The sequence below is a fragment of the Pecten maximus genome, chromosome 9 (assembly GCF_902652985.1).
Source record: "Pecten maximus chromosome 9, xPecMax1.1, whole genome shotgun sequence".
Lineage (NCBI taxonomy): Eukaryota > Metazoa > Mollusca > Bivalvia > Pectinida > Pectinidae > Pecten > Pecten maximus.
In genome coordinates, this window is record NC_047023.1 from 32,044,417 (window position 1) to 32,065,698 (window position 21,282).

Genomic DNA, 21,282 nt, shown 5'->3' on the forward strand with positions numbered 1-21,282 from the left:
CAGGGTCATGAAATTCACAATTTTAGTAAAGCTCCTTAAGATCCATCCATCTATAAACAGTATTTGATTCTATCTTATTTCAGTCCGAAAAGAAGATTTGTGAAATTTCAGTCAATTTGACCCTTTTTAGCCCCGCCCATCAGCCCCTAGGGGTCAGTCAGGGCCAACATGTGCATACCCTCAAACTGCCATCCCAAGCTGATAATGTTAACCAAATTAGAATGAATTCCAATAGAAATCAAACATATTGTAGTCAAAAATGTGATTTCCCTATATAAACTATAGTAAAGTATACCCCCTCCCCAGGGGCAAACTTGAGACCCCAGGGTCATGAAATTCAAAATTTTAGTAAAGCACTTTAAGATGCTTCCAACTATAAAGAGTATTTGATTCCACCTTATTTCCGTCTTGAGAAGAAGATTTTTTAAATTTCAGTCAATTTGGCCCTTTTTAACCCCGCCCATTAGCCCCTAGGGGTCAGTCAGGGCCAACAGGTGTATACCATCAAACTGTCTTCACAAGGTGATGATGTTAACTAAGTTAGAATGAATTCCAATAGAATTTAAACAAATTATAGTAAAAAATGTGATTTCCCTATATAAACTATAGTAAAGTTTACCCCCTCCCAAGGGGCAAACTTGAGACCCCAGGGTCATGAAATTCAAAATTTTAGTAAAGCACCTTAAGACCCTTATAACTATAAAGAGTATTTGATTCCATCTTATTATGGTCTTGAGAAGAAGATTTTTGAAATTTCAGTCAATTTGGCCCTTTTTAGCCCCGCCCATCAGCCCCTGGGGGGTCAGTCAGGGCCAACATGTGCATACCCTCAAACTGCCATCCCAAGCTGATAATGTTAACCAAATTAGAATGAATTCCAATAGAAATCAAACATATTGTAGTCAAAAATGTGATTTCCCAATATAAACTATAGTAAAGTATACCCCCTCCCCAGGGGCAAACGTGAGACCCCTGGGTCATGAAATTTACAATTTTGGTAAAGCACCTTAAGACCCTTCCATCTATGAAGAGTGTTTGATTCCACGATATCTGAGAGTAGAGAAGAAGATTTTTGAAGTTTTAGTCAATTCAACCCTTTTTAGCCCCGCACCTCAGGCCCCTGGGGGGTGGGGACCATATAATTTACAATTTTAGTTGACCTTTAGCCATAGAAGCTTCCTGCTAAATTTCATGGAATTTGGTTTAGGGGTTTTTGAGAAGAAGTCGAAAATGTAAATTGTTTACGGACGCACGACGCACGACGGACGACGCACGACGACGGACAAAAGGGGATTAGAATAGGTCACTTGAGACTTTGTCTCAGGTGACCTAAAAATCTCATCAATAATATTGTAATGGTCATTTTAAAATTACACTAGTTCTCTTCGAACAATTACATTGTATGATAGTACCATGACGTCAAAGGAATGAAAACCACAAACTTATACGCTATCGATTGTCTGTTGGTACAAGGACAGGATTTTGTATAGATCCACATCGTCTGTCTGGTTCCGCTCTTATCCTCAAATTGAAAGGTGGTGATGTGTAAATGGTAGGCTACTGTTGTGTGGATACGAAGGGATGATACCCTTGTTGTTTCAGTACTTTTAGTGCACAAAACAGCTGATCTTGTGGCGGGAATTTCTCCCATTCTACCCACTGCCACCCTACAAAGGAAAACAACCATACATTATTTGAGCCAGAGAGAGTTCATACATTATGTGAACCGGAGAGAGTACATACATGATCTGAACCAGTGAGAGTGCATACATTATCTGAACCAGAGAGCGTGCATACATTATCTGAACCAGAGAGAGTTCATACATTATCTGAACCAGAGTGTACATACATTATCTGAACCAGAGAGCGTGTATACATTATCTGAACCAGAGAGCGTGCATACATTATCTGAACCAGAGAGAGTTCATACTTTATCTGAACCAGATAGTACATACATTATCTGAACCAGAGAGAGTTCATACATTATCTGAACCAGATAGAGTTCATACATTATCTGAACCAGAGAGTACATACATTATCTGAACCAGAGAGAGTTCAAACATTATCTGAACCAGAGAGAGTTCATACATTATCTGAACCAGAGCGTACATACATTATCTGAACCAGAGAGAGTTCATGCATTATCTGAATCAGAGAGAGTTAATACACTATCTGAACCAGAGAGAGTTCATACATGATCTGAACCAGTGAGAGTGCATACATTATCTGAACCAGAGAAAGTTCATACATTATCTGAACCAGAGAGTGCAGACATTATCTGAACCAGAGAGAGTTCATACATTATCTGAACCAGAGAGAGTACATACATTATCTGAACCAGAGAGAGTGCATACATTATCTGAACCAGAGAGAGTTCATACATTATCTGAACCAGAGAGAGTTAATACACTATCTGAACCAGACAGTTCATACATTATCTGAACAAGACAGAGTTCATACATTATCTGAACCAGAGAGAGTTCATACATTATCTGAACCAGAGTGTACATACATTATCTGAACCAGAGAGCGTGCATACATTATCTGAACCAGAGAGAGTGCATACATTATCTGAACCAGAGAGAGTTCATACTTTATCTGAACCAGATAGTACATACATTATCTGAACCAGAGAGAGTTCATACATTATCTGAACCAGATAGAGTTCATACATTATCTGAACCAGAGAGTACATACATTATCTGAACCAGAGTGTACATACATTATCTGAACCAGAGAGAGTTCATACATTATCTGAACCAGAGCGTACATACATTATCTGAACCAGAGAGAGTTCATACATTATCTGAACCAGAGAGTACATACATTATCTGAACCAGAGAGAGTTCATACATTATCTGAATCAGAGAGAGTTAATACACTATCTGAACCAGAGAGAGTTCATACATGATCTGAACCAGAGAGAGTGCATACATTATCTGAACCAGAGAAAGTTCATACATTATCTGAACCAGAGAGTGCATACATTATCTGAACCAGAGAGAGTTCATACATTATCTGAACCAGAGAGTACATACATTATCTGAACCAGAGAGAGTGCATACATTATCTGAACCAGAGAGAGTTTATACATTATCTGAACCAAGAGAGTTCATACATTATCTGAACCAGAGAGAGTTCATACATTATCTGAACCAGAGAGAGTTCATACATTATCTGAACCAGAGAGAGTTCATACATTATCTGAACCAGAGAGTACATACATTATCTGAACCAGAGAGTACATACATTATCTGAACCAGAGTGTACATACATTATCTGAACCAGAGAGAGTTCATACATTATCTGAACCAGATAGTACATACATTATCTGAACCAGAGAGAGTTCATACATTATCTGAATCAGAGAGAGTTCATACATTATCTGAACCAGAGAGTACATACATTATCTGAACCAGAGAGAGTGCATACATTATCTGAACCAGAGAGTACATACATTATCTGAACCAGAGAGAGTGCATACATTATCTGAACCAGAGAGATCATACATTATCTGAACCAGATAGTACATACATTATCTGAACCAGAGAGAGTGCATACTTTCTTGTCACGTCATTGAGTGTTTGGTTTCGAGCAGCTTTGAATTGACTATCTGCAGTGAAAAGCCCTGAATCCCAACTCATGACTTTAAAAGTCCTTGATTATGCGATTCAGTGTTAAATGTATGTAATTATGGAAAACCGTCCATTTTATATTTAACATTAACACTCCCCTAAGCTGTATTTCTTTTGAAGATTACACAGGAGTGACAGGGTTACAGAGAGCGGAACGCCTTGAGTATTGAGGATACATACATTGACAACTGCGCCTAAATTCAAAAATACATACAGTAGCGTAGTAGTTAAATGTTTCAAGGAAAGATCAATAAGAATTTTAGTTTATCCAATGAACAATTATGTCTGAGTTAATATTTTGTATATTATATATCACTATGCGTTTTCTCCTCTTTCGATTTAGTCTGTTAAAATAAACCATAATTACAGTCTCCAAAATCCTGACTTGTGTTGTAATTAACTAAGGCAAAAGTTACAAACCTTCACATAGATGTGGCTCGAGATTCTGTGGTTCTGTGTTGTCTATCTCTCCCAGCACGAACAATGTGATATAGTGATAATCCTCTGACGGATTAATGGCGTTCACGGCTACACAGAATTCCATGTTCTTGAGGACCAATCCGGCCTCCTCCAATGCCTCACGTGACCCACACTCGCACCAATCCTCTCTGGAACAAAAGTACACCTGGTCTTGTCAAATACTAATCTGACCAAATAACATATCTCATTCTATTTCGTTTTCTGCACTTCATTACGTATATGGTACAGAAGAAGAATGGGAGATGTGTTTTAATTCAATTGGTCGGTGACATGATTTTGTAATTGATTTTGAGATTGTGCGCCACTTTCATAAAGATTCAGGGTTCCTTATCTACGGAAATTACTAATTAACTCCTAGTCAAAGGTAAGCCGTGTGGATGACCACCGTGCCAGCCATTCTGGTTTATCAGAGTTACTTCCCCTCGTTTCACTCTGTCAGCTGACTAGACAGCCGATACATGCCCATATAATACATTGTTCCTGACTACGCTTACTTTTCTCGTGTCACTCTACAGAAAAGACACCAAACTCAGTTGGAAGTAACACTTTTCCTAGAATACTATACATTAGTTTTACACAGAAATAAAGATGCTATCAACAAAAACACAGGAAATAGAATGTACTGTAATAACATTTATTTTTTTTGGCGTACTCAAATTTAAGCATATAACTCAATTAAATTCATAATTGCAATGGTGAATTTGCACATCAAAAGAACTACCAAAAAAAAAAAAAAAAACAAACAAACAAAAAACAAAAAAAGCAATACAATACAAATAAACTGCAATTAGCACAATCATAATATAGCGGAATGCTTTTGAACAGCACAGGATAGGACCAGCATAGAGTTAGCCTGTTGTCCAATCCATTTAGATACATTGTATATATATCTTGTGTAGCTTTATGTATTTGTATGCACCATCATTGTTTTATTGAATTAAGATTACCACTAAAATGTGTATATTTACAGTAGCGAGCAGGTTGTGTATTAGGTATATCACTTACATCTTTAAATGTTTTCCTGTGCAACTTGTATATCTTAAAAAATCAATAAAAAAAATCAATATTTACCCATATTCTAGGTGTCCACCTGGTGTTGCAAACAGCCCGCTCCCCGTGGACCCCTTCCTGATCCCCAACAACACACAGCCGGGTTGAGAGGGAGTTGTCACCAAAACTCCAACACCAACTCCGGGACGTTTGTGATGGTTCGGTATCCATGTGGACGGTTGGCTGGGAGTTTGTGGAGCGGGTTTATTGACTCTATTGAAAGGGTTGAAGCCTTGGTTTATGAAGAGTCGTAGCGGAAGGAACAACTGATCTTCTGGAGGAAGGCTGTCCCAGTCAAACCAATGCCAACCTGATGTACAATAAAACATATTAACAGGATCATGCTATAAGAGGTGTTTAACACGCCCTTGAGGTCTATAAATATACTTCACCGGTCTATAAATATACTACACTGGTCTATAAATATACTACACAGGATCTGATGTCTATAAATATACTACACTGGTCTATAAATATACCACACTGGTCTATAAATATAATATACTGGTCTATAAATATACTACACTGGTCTATAAATATACTGCACTGGTCTATAAATATACCGCACTGGTCTATAAATATACCACACTGGTCTATAAATATACCACACTGGTCTATAAATATACTACACTGGTCTATAAATATACCACACAGGATCTGATGTCTATAAATATAATACACTGGTCTATAAATATACTACACTAGTCTATAAATATACCACACTGGTCTATAAATATACTACACTGGTCTATAAATATACTAAAATGGTCTATAAATATACTACACTGGTCTATAAATATACCACAATGGTCTATAAATATACTACTTATGATCTGAGGTCTATAAATATACTGCACTGGTCTATAAATATACTACACTAAATCTGAGGTCTATAAATATACTACACTGGTCTATAAATATACCACACAGGATTTGATGTCTGTAAATATACTACACTGGTCTATAAATATACTACACAGGATCTGATGATAAATATACACTTGTACCACACTGGTCTATAAATATACCACACTGGTCTATAAATATACTACACTGGTCTATAAATATACAACACTGGTCTATAAATATACCACACTGGTCTATAAATATACCACACTGATCTATACATATACAACACTGGTCTATAAATATACTACACTGGTCTATAAATATACCACACTGGTCTATAAATATACCACATTGGTCTATAAATATACCACACAGGATCTGATGTCTATAAATATAATACACTGGTCTATAAATGTACCACACTGGTCTATAAATATACTACACTGGTCTATAAGTATACCACACTGGTCTATAAGTATACCACACTGGTCTATAAGTATACCACACTGGTCTATAAGTATACCACACTGGTCTATAAATATACCACACTGGTCTATAAATATACTACAATGGTCCATAAATATACTACACTGGTCTATAAATATATCACACAGGATCTGATGTCTATAAATATATTACACTGGTCTATAAACATACCACACTGGTCTATAAATATACCACAATGGTCTATAAATATACCACACTGGTCTATAAATATACCACACAGGATCTGATGTCTATAAATATAATACACTGGTCTATAAATGTACCACACTGGTCTATAAATATACTACACTGGTCTATAAGTATACCACACTGGTCTATAAGTATACCACACTGGTCTATAAGTATACCACACTGGTCTATAAATATACTACACTGGTCTATAAATATACCACACTGGTCTATAAATATACCACACAGGATCTGATGTCTATAAATATAATACACTGGTCTATAAATGTACCACACTGGTCTATAAATATACTGCACTGGTCTATAAGTATACCACACTGGTCTATAAGTATACCACACTGGTCTATAAGTATACCACACTGGTCTATAAGTATACCACACTGGTCTATAAGTATACCACACTGGTCTATAAGTATACCACACTGGTCTATAAATATACCACACTGGTCTATAAATATACTACAGTGGATCTCACTCAATATCCGATACCAAAATATCCCATTTATTATATTTTTTCCACGTACCTAAATCCCGTTTACTATGATATGGTCCAACATCAATCTGCTTAGATATTTTTTTCTACTCTGAATCGGTTGTGTAAGCTGTAAGCCCCGGTACATTTTTGACCGTATTTGATACCTGGGCTGGACATGATATAAGCGTCACTAAATATCCCCAGGAGACCAGGAGGTATCTATTATCACACGAATGTAGCATATTAAATCAAGTAATGATTGTGCTAACCACCTATAAATACGTATATATACCGAGTATCATTTGTCCTCTACCAGCCCCCGCTAGTTATTACACTGTAATGATTTATAACAAAGAGCCCATGACCCTTGACGATCACCAGAGTCTTAAACATGAAACTATGTTTGATGCACTTACAATGAATTTCTAAACAGTTCCTATATAAATAACAGTTAAGTTTTGCCCCTACTCATCATTCTAACCAAAATCTAAAATCTGAATTTCCTACATAAAAGATAGAAAAGTTTAGCACCCTTCCATAGGGAAAACAGGAAACCTAGGGGCCATGAAATTTACAATTTTGATAAAACACCTTAAGACCCTTTCAACCATGAAGATTATTTGATTTTACCAAATCTGGGTCTTGAGATGAATTTCAAATTTCAGTCAATGTGACCCAAAACATGGAATGACCACCTGGGAAAAAAACCTTGGATAAGTTATTAATCTTACGGTTGCTTTTATACGTTTTACGCGTGTTTTCTCATTGTTTTCTCTTCACTTTCATTCTTTGACCCGGTCATTTGGTTGTCAAGGTCAACTGTATTTGCAACTCATGCTGTAGATGTTTTAAATATCAAGTGTGGTGTGACACAGTAATGAAAGAAAAACATTTAAATTTAAATTTTTGGACAATTTTGAATTTTTGCACGAAAACATTTTTCAAAGTGCGATATCGGAGTAATTTTTGATTATTTGATTTTGAGAGGTTCGTAAAAATATGACCCGAATAAACCATTTTGAAGTGTTTTTTTTTAATTTCATCATTTGATCCCTGTGACCTTGAATGAAAGTCAATGTCAACGATAAGCAAAACATTTTTGCCAACCATACATTCTACCCATTGTCAAAATTCAAGCCTTCGTGTGTATAGATAAAGTAGCAGCAAGGTCTACACAAATGTAATTTATGGATCATAATATGGACCGTGGGTTAGGCATGGTGCCAGGCAGAAACAGCCATAGACCTTCACATTTATGTGGCTCTCGATTTTCAGGTTGTTCTGAGTGAGTGGTGTCCACTTCCCCGCGTACAAACAGGTCAATGTAGTGGAGATTATCTATGTCCATCACGGTGTTGACCACACCACAATATTCCATGTCCTTCAGAACCAATCCTGTCTCTTCCAAAAGCTCCCTCGACCCGCACTCACACCATCCCTCACTAGAAATACATTATGAAGTTGAATATAATGTAACATGTTTCTTATAGTCTAGGCAAAACAGGATATATCAATGTACACAGAGCATGCAAAAACAAAAGCAGCATTGAAATCACTGAAAATTTAGTTGAGTCAGCCATGAAAATTCGAAGCATACAAATCATACTCCCTTGCCTTGGATTTCGGACCGACCCGGAAATAGCATTTGGTCAGGACAATCTCAGTACGTTTGCGCTAAATCCCACTGGAGGAACTTGAGAAGAAGAATGTAAAAAACATGGAAGGCGATCAGTGCACGAAAATCAAATTGATGATCATGATCTGTATCATTTCATACTTTCATACTACTGACAAATTCATGTAACGAGGACCGTTAACAAATCCCTCAAACTACCCCATAGTTACCAATGAAGCAAACCAAAGCCGAACTATTGTCCAGTCATAACCACGTGGACTAGAAATGATAAACAAAGATATACACAAAGTTACATTTTGCGTTGTTTTAAGGCTCTAAATATACATAGGTTTTTCTACATCGGACTACAGAGGTTTTTCTATATTATGAGTGTAGAATATATATATGCATAATTATATCCCAACTAGTCAAAACTAGAAGAAACTAGGGCTATATCATAACAGCATTTTCATTAGTTGTATTATGTAGTTTGTGAAGTACATGTATAATATCCGAAGATAGGAAATGTAGTACAAAATAGCTGTCATAGCTTATAATTATACGGTCGCTGGACAATTGCTAGAGTTATATAATACCTACATATAACTAATTACAAAACATATAGAACCTACTATAAATAGTGATACAATTTACAAAATAAAAAAAAAGATTGACTGCTGACATAATACCCAGTATGACTGCAGTATCCCTAAAGGTAATTAAATTAACATGCCCTTTGTTGGTGACAACTTTATATGATAGACAACAATGAACAAAAGGAATTACATATGAAACAGAAAAATGCAATAGCCATGGAATTATCTCAAATGATGAAAACATGGTGCTTTTCTTCACACTAACATGTTCTTACACATGAAATTGTTACTGGACGAAATTAAAAATTGCAGTTTGTAGTCTAAGTTTGTAACTCGGATATCATGGATAAAACGAATTATAAATTAGTAACTAGCGTTAGCATATTTATTTATGATAGCGTCAATAAGTTATTTAAATCGAGCATCCATTTTGTATATTTTTCAAAAATAAATTCAGATGATCCTTTCCATTCGTCTTGAGTTTCAAGGGTTATTTCCCTTGTACTGGTGAAGCGCCCACAACCAAAACCATATTTTCAGCTTTTAAACTTAAATTTCAAGAACAGATGCCTGCATCCGATTTACACCTGCACATATTTAGGAGAGAAAAAAGACAGTGATATAATTCAATCAGATGGTTCAAATAAATTATACTAAACGTCGACGTATTTGTAAACACTAGGAGGATGTCAGTGGAGCATGACCGCAGAACGGAGTGCGGAACAACATATCTTCTTAGGGATTCATCAGAGCCTCGGAGTATGGAAGATTAACCTGTGTAAATATATATTAGACTGTATCAGAAGGCCAACGACGTATATCAAGTTAATTTTGCCAATTAGACTTAACTTTTGGCAAATGCATAATGACGTCAAGAGAAAGCAACATGCTTTGTGTGAACAAGAATCTTTTCCCGTTCCATTTTCAACAGATGCAAAATGACGATGAATTTAACCACTTACCCAAATTCCAAATGACCACCTGGTAACGCATACAGGCCATCGCCCGCTGAATTCTTCCGTTTCCCTAGCAAAACACAATTCGGATGATTTCTGCTTGTAGCTATTACGCCTACACCGACTTTGGGACGATCTCGTTGTTTACGTATGGGCGCCGCCATATTGTCTCCCGCGGTTAGGGATTTGGCATTCATTCCCTGGCTTACAGATTTTCTCTTAAATATAACAAAAATACCATATATTTAGTAGCTTGACGTCATTAATATATCGTTTTGAGATCAGCACCTGATGTTTTCCATAACTAGACAAGCAATAAATAAATATATAAATAAAAATAAATAAATAAATAAATAAATAAACCAAACGCACGTGAATATTAGAGATGATAACTTGTCTATGCTTAGGATAGAACAAACTTAATGAAATAGATGGACAACTTCATAAAGATATGCAGTACGTATATATATGAAAGTTTCTTTAATAATTCCTTTAAAAAATCACTGTCATTTCATTATTCAATACCTGTTTGAAATGAAGAAAATGAATTAAGAGTGAGCTATAATGACAGCAATCAGCCATTTTATTTTGCTACTTCTATAGATCAAACTTCATATACTATCAACATTTGAAGTTCATAACTTGCATCAATAAACATTTAAGTCTCTAGTTTATATATAAACGCTGCTTGCTCTTAACCCAATCCATGAATTAATTAACTTACCAAAAAACATAATATATGTAGTAAAAAGTAATCGGTTTTAAAAGGAAGCTAGAATGGTAATTCAAATTTATCTTTTATAAAAAAAACCTTTCTAATTAACAGAAATCATATGAATACACTGCACAAGTTTGTTACCATAATTTGCAATCTAATACCACGAATAACCACACTTAATTAAGTGTAGCAACAGGTATCTAGGAAGAGAATATAGAAATGCTGTAACATAAAAGCTAGGTAGAGTATTATAAAATAAGCTTCGTTTACAGTACCTATAGGCTATAATACAACTGAGATTATAGATAAGTGATCGCATTTTTAAAGATAAGTTTAATATCACATTTTTATAGATAAATAATCACATCTTTATAGATTGGGTTCATCATTTGAAAAATGACTTATCTTCACTTGGTTTTGGCGATGTATGGTATGCACAGAACGTACCAAATAAAAACATATTTTTGTTATTGTATAAACAACGTTTACAAGATATTTTTTATCCAAGAATGAGAGCTAGTTTAGAAAGCTCTTCTAAGTGCATCATATATAAACACATCGTTGATACGTTTATCATACAGGACTATCTCAGTAAACCATTAACTTTCAAAATAAAACGAATTATATCCAAATACAGATTAAATGCTCATTCGTTGAATATTGAAACTGGTAGATACAGTGGTATCCCTAGACCCCAAAGGCTTTGTACGTTGTGTGATAATCATGAAGTTGAGGATGAAGTCCATTTTATTTTGTTATGTCCAAAGTATTTGGATTTAAGGGTGAAGTATTTAAAACCATATTTTTATCGCCGTCCATCTGTTTTCAAAATGACTGAATTGTTCTGTAGTACCAATGTAAAAACTTTAAGAAATTTTGGAAAATATTTAATTCAGGCAACGGGGCCAAAAGGAAGTCACTGTTACTTAGTTAATAAGTATTTATATATTTGATTAATAGTTAATTAATTAGTAATTGCACAACAATATTTTCTTTATCAGAACCTTCTAGAGAAAATATGTCTAGGAATATAATTTCAAGTATGTGATTGTCTTTTTATGTCTTAAAAATTCGTGTAGTTTAAAATTGCAATTGTAATATTGTAATTGTATGATATACACTTTTTGTGATGGCAAAAAATATTAACACATGCTTTATTGAAATGTGTTATACTTTGTGTTACATTGGCTGTGTTCTCCGCCGTCTTGCACAAATGTAAAATGTTGTCATATGTATGTATATTGTGATCCTATATGCTATTTGCATACGGAATAAAAATAATTGAAATTGAATTGAATAGATTAGTGATCACATTTTTATATATATTGTCTCGTAGGACATGCTTGGCTGGGTATTAATATAGTGATTTTGTTATTGTTCCTCAAGTGCTTGTTTTATTGTGATTGTATTAACTTGTGGAACTTAAATTCTTGACTGATTTCAGATTTTCAGATTTTTTATTGATCACTCAGACACACACGTGTGACAAGAGGTCAAACATAAACAGCCAATTTTAATAATAACAGCCACTACAGGGTTCTTAGATTTGATTGGTCAATTACCTACGTTTATCTAGTATTATTCTTTTGTTATGTATCTGTCTACTGATCACTATGGGCATGCGCAGTGTAAATACCATGTATTGGTTACATACAGTTGATGAATTAAGTGTCGACACTATTATACAACATGCAGATGATACCGTTCTAATGTCAGAAACGCCAGAAGAATTGCAGTATGCATTTAATGGTTTTGAATTATATTGTTCATATGGGAATATCTTGGTCAACACTCAGAAAACAAACAAATTATGATATTTACGAAAAGAAAAAGCAGAGTTCAGTTGACTTTTTCATTTGAAGGAGATACACTTGAAATAGAAGATAGTTTTATATACCTTGAACTTTATTTTACATAAACGAAAGAAACACAAATTCAGCAGACTCAAAAAGCATTATTTGCAATACCTAGGAAAATTAGAAACTTTCTTTTACAAGTTGATATCCAGTTGGAATTATTTGACTCGGTAGTGTTGCCAATTCTAATGTATGGTTCGAATGTTTGGGGTTTTGAAAATAACATGTCAATGGAAAGGATTTATTTATAGTTTTGTAAGAGATTGCTAAATCACAACAGGACTACATATATGTATATAGTGTATGGAAAAACAGGCTGATATCCCAATCAGATTGAAATCAATTGTAAAATGGTAATGTTTTGGTATAATATAGTAAATTTTCACGATAAACTTTCTGATACAATCTACAAAATTATGTATAAGATGTCAGTAAAGTTTAGCGGTTGAAAAATATTAAAGAAATACTTAGTAATTCTGGAAATAATTACTTATGGATCTGTGAAGAAACATGCACTGTTATACATGTACAGAAAAGACATTAAAATTATTGAATATGTTATAAACTCTATTAACTATACAACACATGTCAACATCCTATAGGATAGACATGTGTACAATGATGGAATTTTGAGACATTGTGTATATATATTTACCATTGTATGGCACTGCCACTATATAACCCTACCAATTCAGTTGCGAGTTCACCAGCATATGAACTGCCAACTGAAAATTTCAAAAAAAAAATCGCACGACAAATAAAAAATCGCAGACGATAAATATAAGCATTGAACGGCTTTCAGTTGGCATTCATAGTCAATATGAATGCCAACTGAAAGCCGTTCAATGCTTAAATATACAGCTGTACCATGTAGTATTACTATACCTAACGCTCATTATAATTATTGCCATGCATGAATGTTGCTACATTTCAATACTCGTTTTTTTTTTTTTTTACAATTCTAATAGAAGTGAGTTTTATGCAATTTCGATGTATTTACAACATGTAAAAAGATAATGTTTAGGAATATGTGTATCACTGCATTATATAATTATAAATCTCGTTGGTATTCAGCGCCTCTCGAGACGTAATTGCTTTCATCTAAACACTACCAGGAAACATTACCTGTCACCTATCAGTGCCGGAATTGCAAACAATTATGATTGTCCATTTAATTATCTTATAATTAGCTGGAAAGAACATTCACGGCGTTATTATCATAAGTAACAAGTTTAACCCCGAGGATACACGAAGATTATCCAATCTTTAATAGCATTTAACTTACAAGTTTCTTCAATTTCAAATTAATTTCAGATAGTTTTGGTTCATTACAGAAACAATATTCAGAAAATTAAACGAAATAATTTAATTTCAATTCAATTTTAAAGTGAACTCCATAATCTGGGAGAAAATAAAGAAAGTTCAGATTTCCTTTACGCCAACATGTAACTGTATGATTAAATATTCTAGGCGTCCCTTGATGTTTTTTTTTTTAAAAATTCTGCTCAAATATTATTTATATCATCATGTTTTAGGGCGTTGCTACTTTAAGATTTCTTATTCATGTTTTGTTAATAATGACGTGGGTTAAATTTAAGCATTCCTCCTTTCGATTGTTTTCAAGGCCCAGATATTAAAATGCTATATTACAGTCCATAGAAACAACACCAGTTAGAGTGAATAGAGAGTTTAATTAGTGAATTTAATAGTGGAAGATGTTGAATTGACGGAACAGAACATGATATTGTGGCTAGGTATTCTAACTAGTATTTTCTCACATTACATTCTATGTACGTACAAACAAGTTTATTTAGCGTAGGGACCACACACATAAGCGACGCTGGCGCCTTTAGTTCAGGTATATTACCTGGGTCTCCCCATGAAAATGTATTTTAGTTGAATGGAAACGCGTCTCGGATCTAGACACAATATCGAAGTGTATGTACCTTTGTATTTTTTAATATGCTCATATTGTTTGAATTCATGTATATATCTATAAACAGCGATAATGTACAGTTTATAGATGACATTTTAGGTTTTTAAAACAATCAGTTTGCAGCTCGGCATTTCAATATCCACGTAATTTGTATTCAAGTTGTTTACAACATACTTGATCCATTTTGTCCTTTTATCACATAATATTTACACAAACCTGTTTGTCGTACATATTGCTGTCCCACATTTTACCCTCGTGATCCAGTTACATTAAATCTACACTCACTTCGTCCCTGTTTGTTTATCGGGAGGATGATAAGTAACTGGGACTTACCTACAGTACATATATACATCCATTTTGAAAAGATTTGAACTGATTTCTTTCTTTCTTTCTTTCTTTCTTTCTTTCTTTCTTTCTTTCTTTCTTTCTTTCTGAAGTATATTTGACCTATAACTTAACTGGAAGAGCTGATTAATTTTGTAGCGCACATAAAAGTGATTATTTATCTGATCAAGTAAATCAAATTACGAAAACGATGATTGAATCCATCAGTAAATACATGATTCACAGGGTAACTTATATAAGCCACATATTTTACGAAAGAGAGTTTCACTCCCGGTCGATATTGATGAAGGTGATTGACATACGACATTAAATAAGGATACGGGTTGTTTGATTGACATACAACATTATTGAAGGATACGGGTTGTTTGATTGACATACAACATTATAGGATACGGGTTGTTTGATTGACATACAACATTATAGAAGGATACGGGTTGTTTGATTGACATACAACATTATAGGATACGGGTTGTTTGATTGACATATGACATTATAGAAGGATACGGGAGGTTTGATTGACATACAACATTATTGAAGGATACGGGTTGTTTGATTGACATACAACATTATAGGATACGGGTTGTTTGATTGACATACACCATTATAGAAGGATACGGGAGGTTTGATTGACATACAACATTATAGAAGGATACGGGAGGTTTGATTGACATACAACATTATAGAAGGATACGGGAGGTTTGATTGACATACAACATTATAGAAGGATGCGGGAGGTTTGATTGACATACAACATTATAGGATACGGGTTGTTTGATTGACATACACCATTATAGAAGGATACGGGTTGTTTGATTGACATATGACATTATAGAAGGATACGGGTTGTTTGATTGACATATGACATTATAGAAGGATACGGGTTGTTTGATTGACATACACCATTATAGAAGGATACGGGTTGTTTGATTGACATACAACATTATAGAAGGATACGGGTTGTTTGATTGACATACACCATTATAGAAGGATACGGATTGTTTGATTGACATATGACATTATAGAAGGATACGGGTTGTTTGATTGACATACAACATTATAGAAGGATACGGGTTGTTTGATTGACATACAACATTATAGAAGGATACGGGCTGTATAACAAGCAGGAACATAATCAACAAATCTTCATTCCTCGTGACGCCTGACGTCTCGTGTTAATTCATTTTAATAATGATATGGTTCCGAATACATATACGTACGTGACATTCTGTACATTCATTTCACTCAAACTATGGCCAAACGCGGGACATAATTACAACATAATTTATTTATGTTTCTAAGTACATTATAAGAAGAAGAAAATTGCCAAAATCAACCTTTGGTAAAATGACTTATATGCATTCTTTATAATCCAGAAAATAAGAGAAGTGCATGCTCTTAACCTCCATTACGTGTGTAACATGTACTTTTGTGTTTAATGAATATGGAAAATAAATAGTATAGTAAGACCAACTTAAATACAGTACAAATGAGCCAACATTTTCCAACTAACAACTGAGGTATTGGATTGAAATGATATCAAAATATCAATATGGTTTAAAATCATTTCTAACTAGACGATACTTTTGTTTTTGTTGTCTTCTCAAATGTAAACCAATTAAAATATCAGTAACTAATCCCAAAAGCAAAATGAGCTTATATTTTACTTATGTATGGTGCAGTTTAATTGGCTGTGTTGTTCAAACTTCTCAGAAAAGTGTTAACATCCTCAGGTTTTTTTTACAAACTTCACAGAAAGGTGTTAACATCCTCAGTTTTTTTGTACAAACTTCACAGAAAGGTGTTAACATCCTCAGTTTTTTTTTACAAACTTCTCAGAAAGGTGTTAACATCCTCAGTTTTTTTTACAAAAATTCTCAGAAAGGTGTTAACATCCTCAGTTTTTTGTACAAACTTCTCAGAAAGGTGTTAACATCCTCAGTTTTTTTTGTACAAACTTCTCAGAAAGGTGTTAACATCCTCAGTTTTTTTTGTACAAACTTCTCAGAAAGGTGTTAACATCTTCAGTTTTTTTTGTACAAACTTCTCAGAAAGGTGTTAACATCCTCAGTTTTTTTTGTACAAACTTCTCAGAAAGGTGTTAACATCTTCAGTTTTTTTTGTACAAACTTCTCAGAAAGGTGTTAATATTCTCAGGTTTTTTTTGTACAAACTTCTCGGAAAGGTGTTAACATCCTCAGTTTTTTGTACAAACTTCTCAGAAAGGTGTTAATATCTTCAGTTTTTTGTACAAACTTCATAATAAAGATGTTAACATCCTCATTTTTTTTTGTACAAATTTCTCAGAAAGGTGTTAACATCTTCAGTTTTATTTGTACAAACTTCTCAGAAAGGTGTTAACATCTTCAGTTTTTTTGTACAAATTTCTCAGAAAGGTGTAAATATCTTCAGTTTTTTTGTACAAACTTCTCAGAAAGGTGTTAATATCTTCAGTTTTTTTGTACAAACTTCATAATAAAGGTGTTAACATCCTCATTTTTTTTTTGTACAAATTTCTCAGAAAGGTGTTAACATCTTCAGTTTTATTTGTACAAACTTCTCAGAAAGGTGTTAACATCTTCAGTTTTTTTGTACAAATTTCTCAGAAAGGTGTTAACATCTTCAGTTTTTTTGTACAAATTTCTCAGAAAGGTGTTAATATCTTCAGTTTTATTTGTACAAACTTCATAATAAAGGTGTTAACATCTTCAGTTTTATTTGTACAAATTTCTCAGAAAGGTGTTAATATCTTCAGTTTTTTTGTACAAACTTCTCAGAAAGGTGTTAACATCCTCAGTTTTTTTTGTACAAACTTCTCAGAAAGGTGTTAACATCTTCTGGTTTTTTGTACAAACTTCTCAGAAAGGTGTTAACATCTTGTTTCTTTGTACAAACTTCTCAGAAAGGTGTTAACATCCTCAGTTTTTTTTTTTACAAATTTCTCAGAGACGTTTTAATATCTTCTGTTTCTTTTCTTCAAACCTTTCAGAAAGGTGTTAGCATCCTCAGTTTTTTTTTGTACAAACTTCACAGAAAGGTTTTAACATCCTCATTTTTTTTGTACAAACTTCTCAGAAAGGTGTTAACATCTTCAGTTTTTTTGTAAACTTCTCAGAAAGGTGTTAACATCTTCAGTTTTTTTGTACAAACTTCTCAGAAAGGTGTTAACATCATCAGTTTTTTTGTACAAACTTCTCAGAAAGGTGTTAGCATCCTCAGTTTTTTTTGTACAAACTTCACAGAAAGGTTTTAATATCTTATGTTTCTTCTGTAAAGACTCCTAAAAAAATGTTACTTCTGTTAATATGCTGCCATGAACGCTCAGAGTCAATACAACGACCCGTCTATTGTAGTGAGATACAGCAGCTGTCTCACAGTTATAAAACCCAAGTAGACTTCACAAAGGACAATTATTAATCTTGCACTAATTAACCGCAGGTACAAATATTATTTTGAAACCATCTGTTTTTACATTAAAACAGCATTACCATTACACTAGACAGCATCCTGTTGCCATAGTTGCTTTGACGTGTGTAACCATGATATATAGCAGAAAATAGTTTCAGTACTCAGTAATTGTCAGTTAATACACGCAGGAATTTGAGTATCGAGTACTATTTCGGTCCTTTACGATGCTGTTAGATAATATGTCACGGTTTTTGAACCGGAATTGATATGTTTCTAACAAAGATTATAGCAAAATAATGTTGCTGTTAAGAGCTATCTATGTTTAGACGTCCCCCAAATATCGAAGTCCTATTATCAGTGTCTGTACCCGTGGACGAGTAAGGCAGAACTGGAGATGCCTAGTTAGAAATGTCACCTTGATAAGCAGGACCGAGTACGCAGTGTTTTACTGAAAGTGTCACTCTATCACAAAGACTATTCATGGTTATTATTTATAATTATCGATATAGCTGATGCAGGATGATGTGGCCCACAGCTTGGTATATTAAACATGTTAAAGTATTGATTATTTGTTAAAAATTCAGCGGCCTTGTAACACTTATATATGTAGGTCATGGTTGTTCAAATATGGATAAAATATTTCAATACTGGATCAATATTCAGTGAGATATATGATATGTTATTAAAACCTATGACATGACAACACCATTATCTGAATTTTGATAATTTATTTGAAATATATTGTTACGCTGTATTATAAAGCAGAATAATAACATTAAAAAAACATTTTAAGTACAACATGTGAAGTTTGGTATTATCGCGGCCATCAGGTAAACTCATATTGTAGTGTATGATAAAGAATTGTCAAGCTGTACTGCAAATTTTATAGGTATACATTCATATAGATAGGTATGTGTTATTGTAAGGTACATAAAAACTTGGGCCACTTCCAATAACTTAATAAAACATTAGAATGGTAAGTGTTTCCCGTCAATATGTGAGTGTGTAGTGCCGTATTGTGTTTCTTCTTTTTACAATTTATTGATGTGACGATATAGTTCATATCATTCAAAATAAAATATTTTGTGGATCTTATTGAAGGAGAGAAATGTTGAAGTCCAATATGTGATAGTTAAAGCTGAATCATTCCAGATCTTTCTTTCCATATTCATCTCTTTTTGAGGAGAAAAGGGACTAAAATAAATCTGCTGCAACACTGCAGCAATCAGAATCTCGATCTTTTCTCTCTTTTTTACCTTTGATGACTTTTAATCTAATAATTTTCTGTGTAGTGTTTACTGTTAGAGTTGTGTTAACAAGCAAATGATCGCAACTGGGATCAACAAAAAGTAACACTGAAGTCACTTAAATCTCTTTTTATAGTCTACTCAACATAAACTATCACATGCCAAATGTTAAGTACTGAGTCTTATTAGGTAATGAATGACCCAAAGTGATTTGCGGTAGAAGCAAAAATTATACTTAATCTTTATTTTTGATGTTGGTGAACGTCTCAGTAACACATTTCAGCTGCTGTTTTATCTTACTCAACTCATGTCCTTTCAATAAATAATCATATCATTTATGAATCAATGTTATGTGTTTTTTCAATTAACCGGCTACATATTGACAATTATTCCAAGCTTTGTATTTTTCGCTATTTTCAAGGTGGAACAAAATCGTCAAAAAAGTATCATTGGAATCAAGTAGGTAGAGGAAAGAAGCAAGAAACACAAACGAGAATGATAGAGTGTGGCATTCATACTGACGTAGACGCTGTCCGAATGATGTTCTATCCTTATAAATAGATCCATCGTGTTTACCTGCTAGTAGACAACTGCGATTAACAAATGAGAAAATCTTCACTCAACGCACCTTAGTATTCGGATGTATTAGACTAATTTATGACACGTGCTTTACGTATTAAGTGGGCTGGGCTGTTATTCACTGTATAATCTATTTCATTATTTCTGTGTAATGTCATTTATATTACAAAACATGCCTGTGTGAATATACAAGGAAGTTTAAATATACGATGTACGTAACAAAGACCAATAGAATTTCATAATGCTCTATACAGTAAGCAGATGATTGAAACTGAAGTTAGTCATGATAACGTGACTAACTTAACCCGTCTTTCTCTTCTAGCTCATGATTGGAACCCGATTGAAGTACTGAGACGGTCATATATATATATATATATATGTAACAACAAATAATCACTGTATGATTGTATGTGGTGGCACGCGGAACGCAATCTTCGGACTAAGTGACCGAAATTTGAAGGTCAACGTTGATGACGACATCAGCATGGCAAAACTGATCATGAGTGTACATACTTCACTGCGCGTGATTCGTTGGCAGATTGACCGCTTAAGATGTTATCATATGATTTATCCTCGTTCATCTGACAGATATGGCACGTTTAAACTCGTTAAAATTTCAGACGAAACAAAAATGAAATAAAAATTAAGAAAATAACCACTCCGGGTATCATAATTAGAACAACATTTGAAAAAAACATTTTAGTTCACGTTTAAGGCAATATCACGTGAACAATCATTTCTATAATGTTTGTCAATGAAAGACCATGGACAATAATAACATGCTTAAATATGGGTCTGGAAACGAAAGGGAAATCTAAAACATGTGAAGTTTGCTTGTAAGTGT

General features: G+C 33.9%; 1 protein-coding gene across 1 annotated transcript; it reads right to left on the reverse strand.

Moving 5' to 3' along the window:
- Positions 1-1,336: 1,336 nt before the first annotated feature.
- LOC117335099 lies at positions 1,337-10,534 on the reverse strand. Its single transcript, XM_033895020.1, has 5 exons — positions 10,359-10,534; positions 8,431-8,627; positions 5,187-5,475; positions 4,056-4,243; positions 1,337-1,667 (listed from the first exon to the last, which is right to left on the reverse strand). The coding sequence occupies exons 1-5, from the start codon at positions 10,514-10,516 to the stop codon at positions 1,558-1,560; spliced, it is 942 nt and encodes a 313-aa protein (XP_033750911.1). The 5' UTR covers positions 10,517-10,534; the 3' UTR covers positions 1,337-1,557.
- Positions 10,535-21,282: the final 10,748 nt, after the last annotated feature.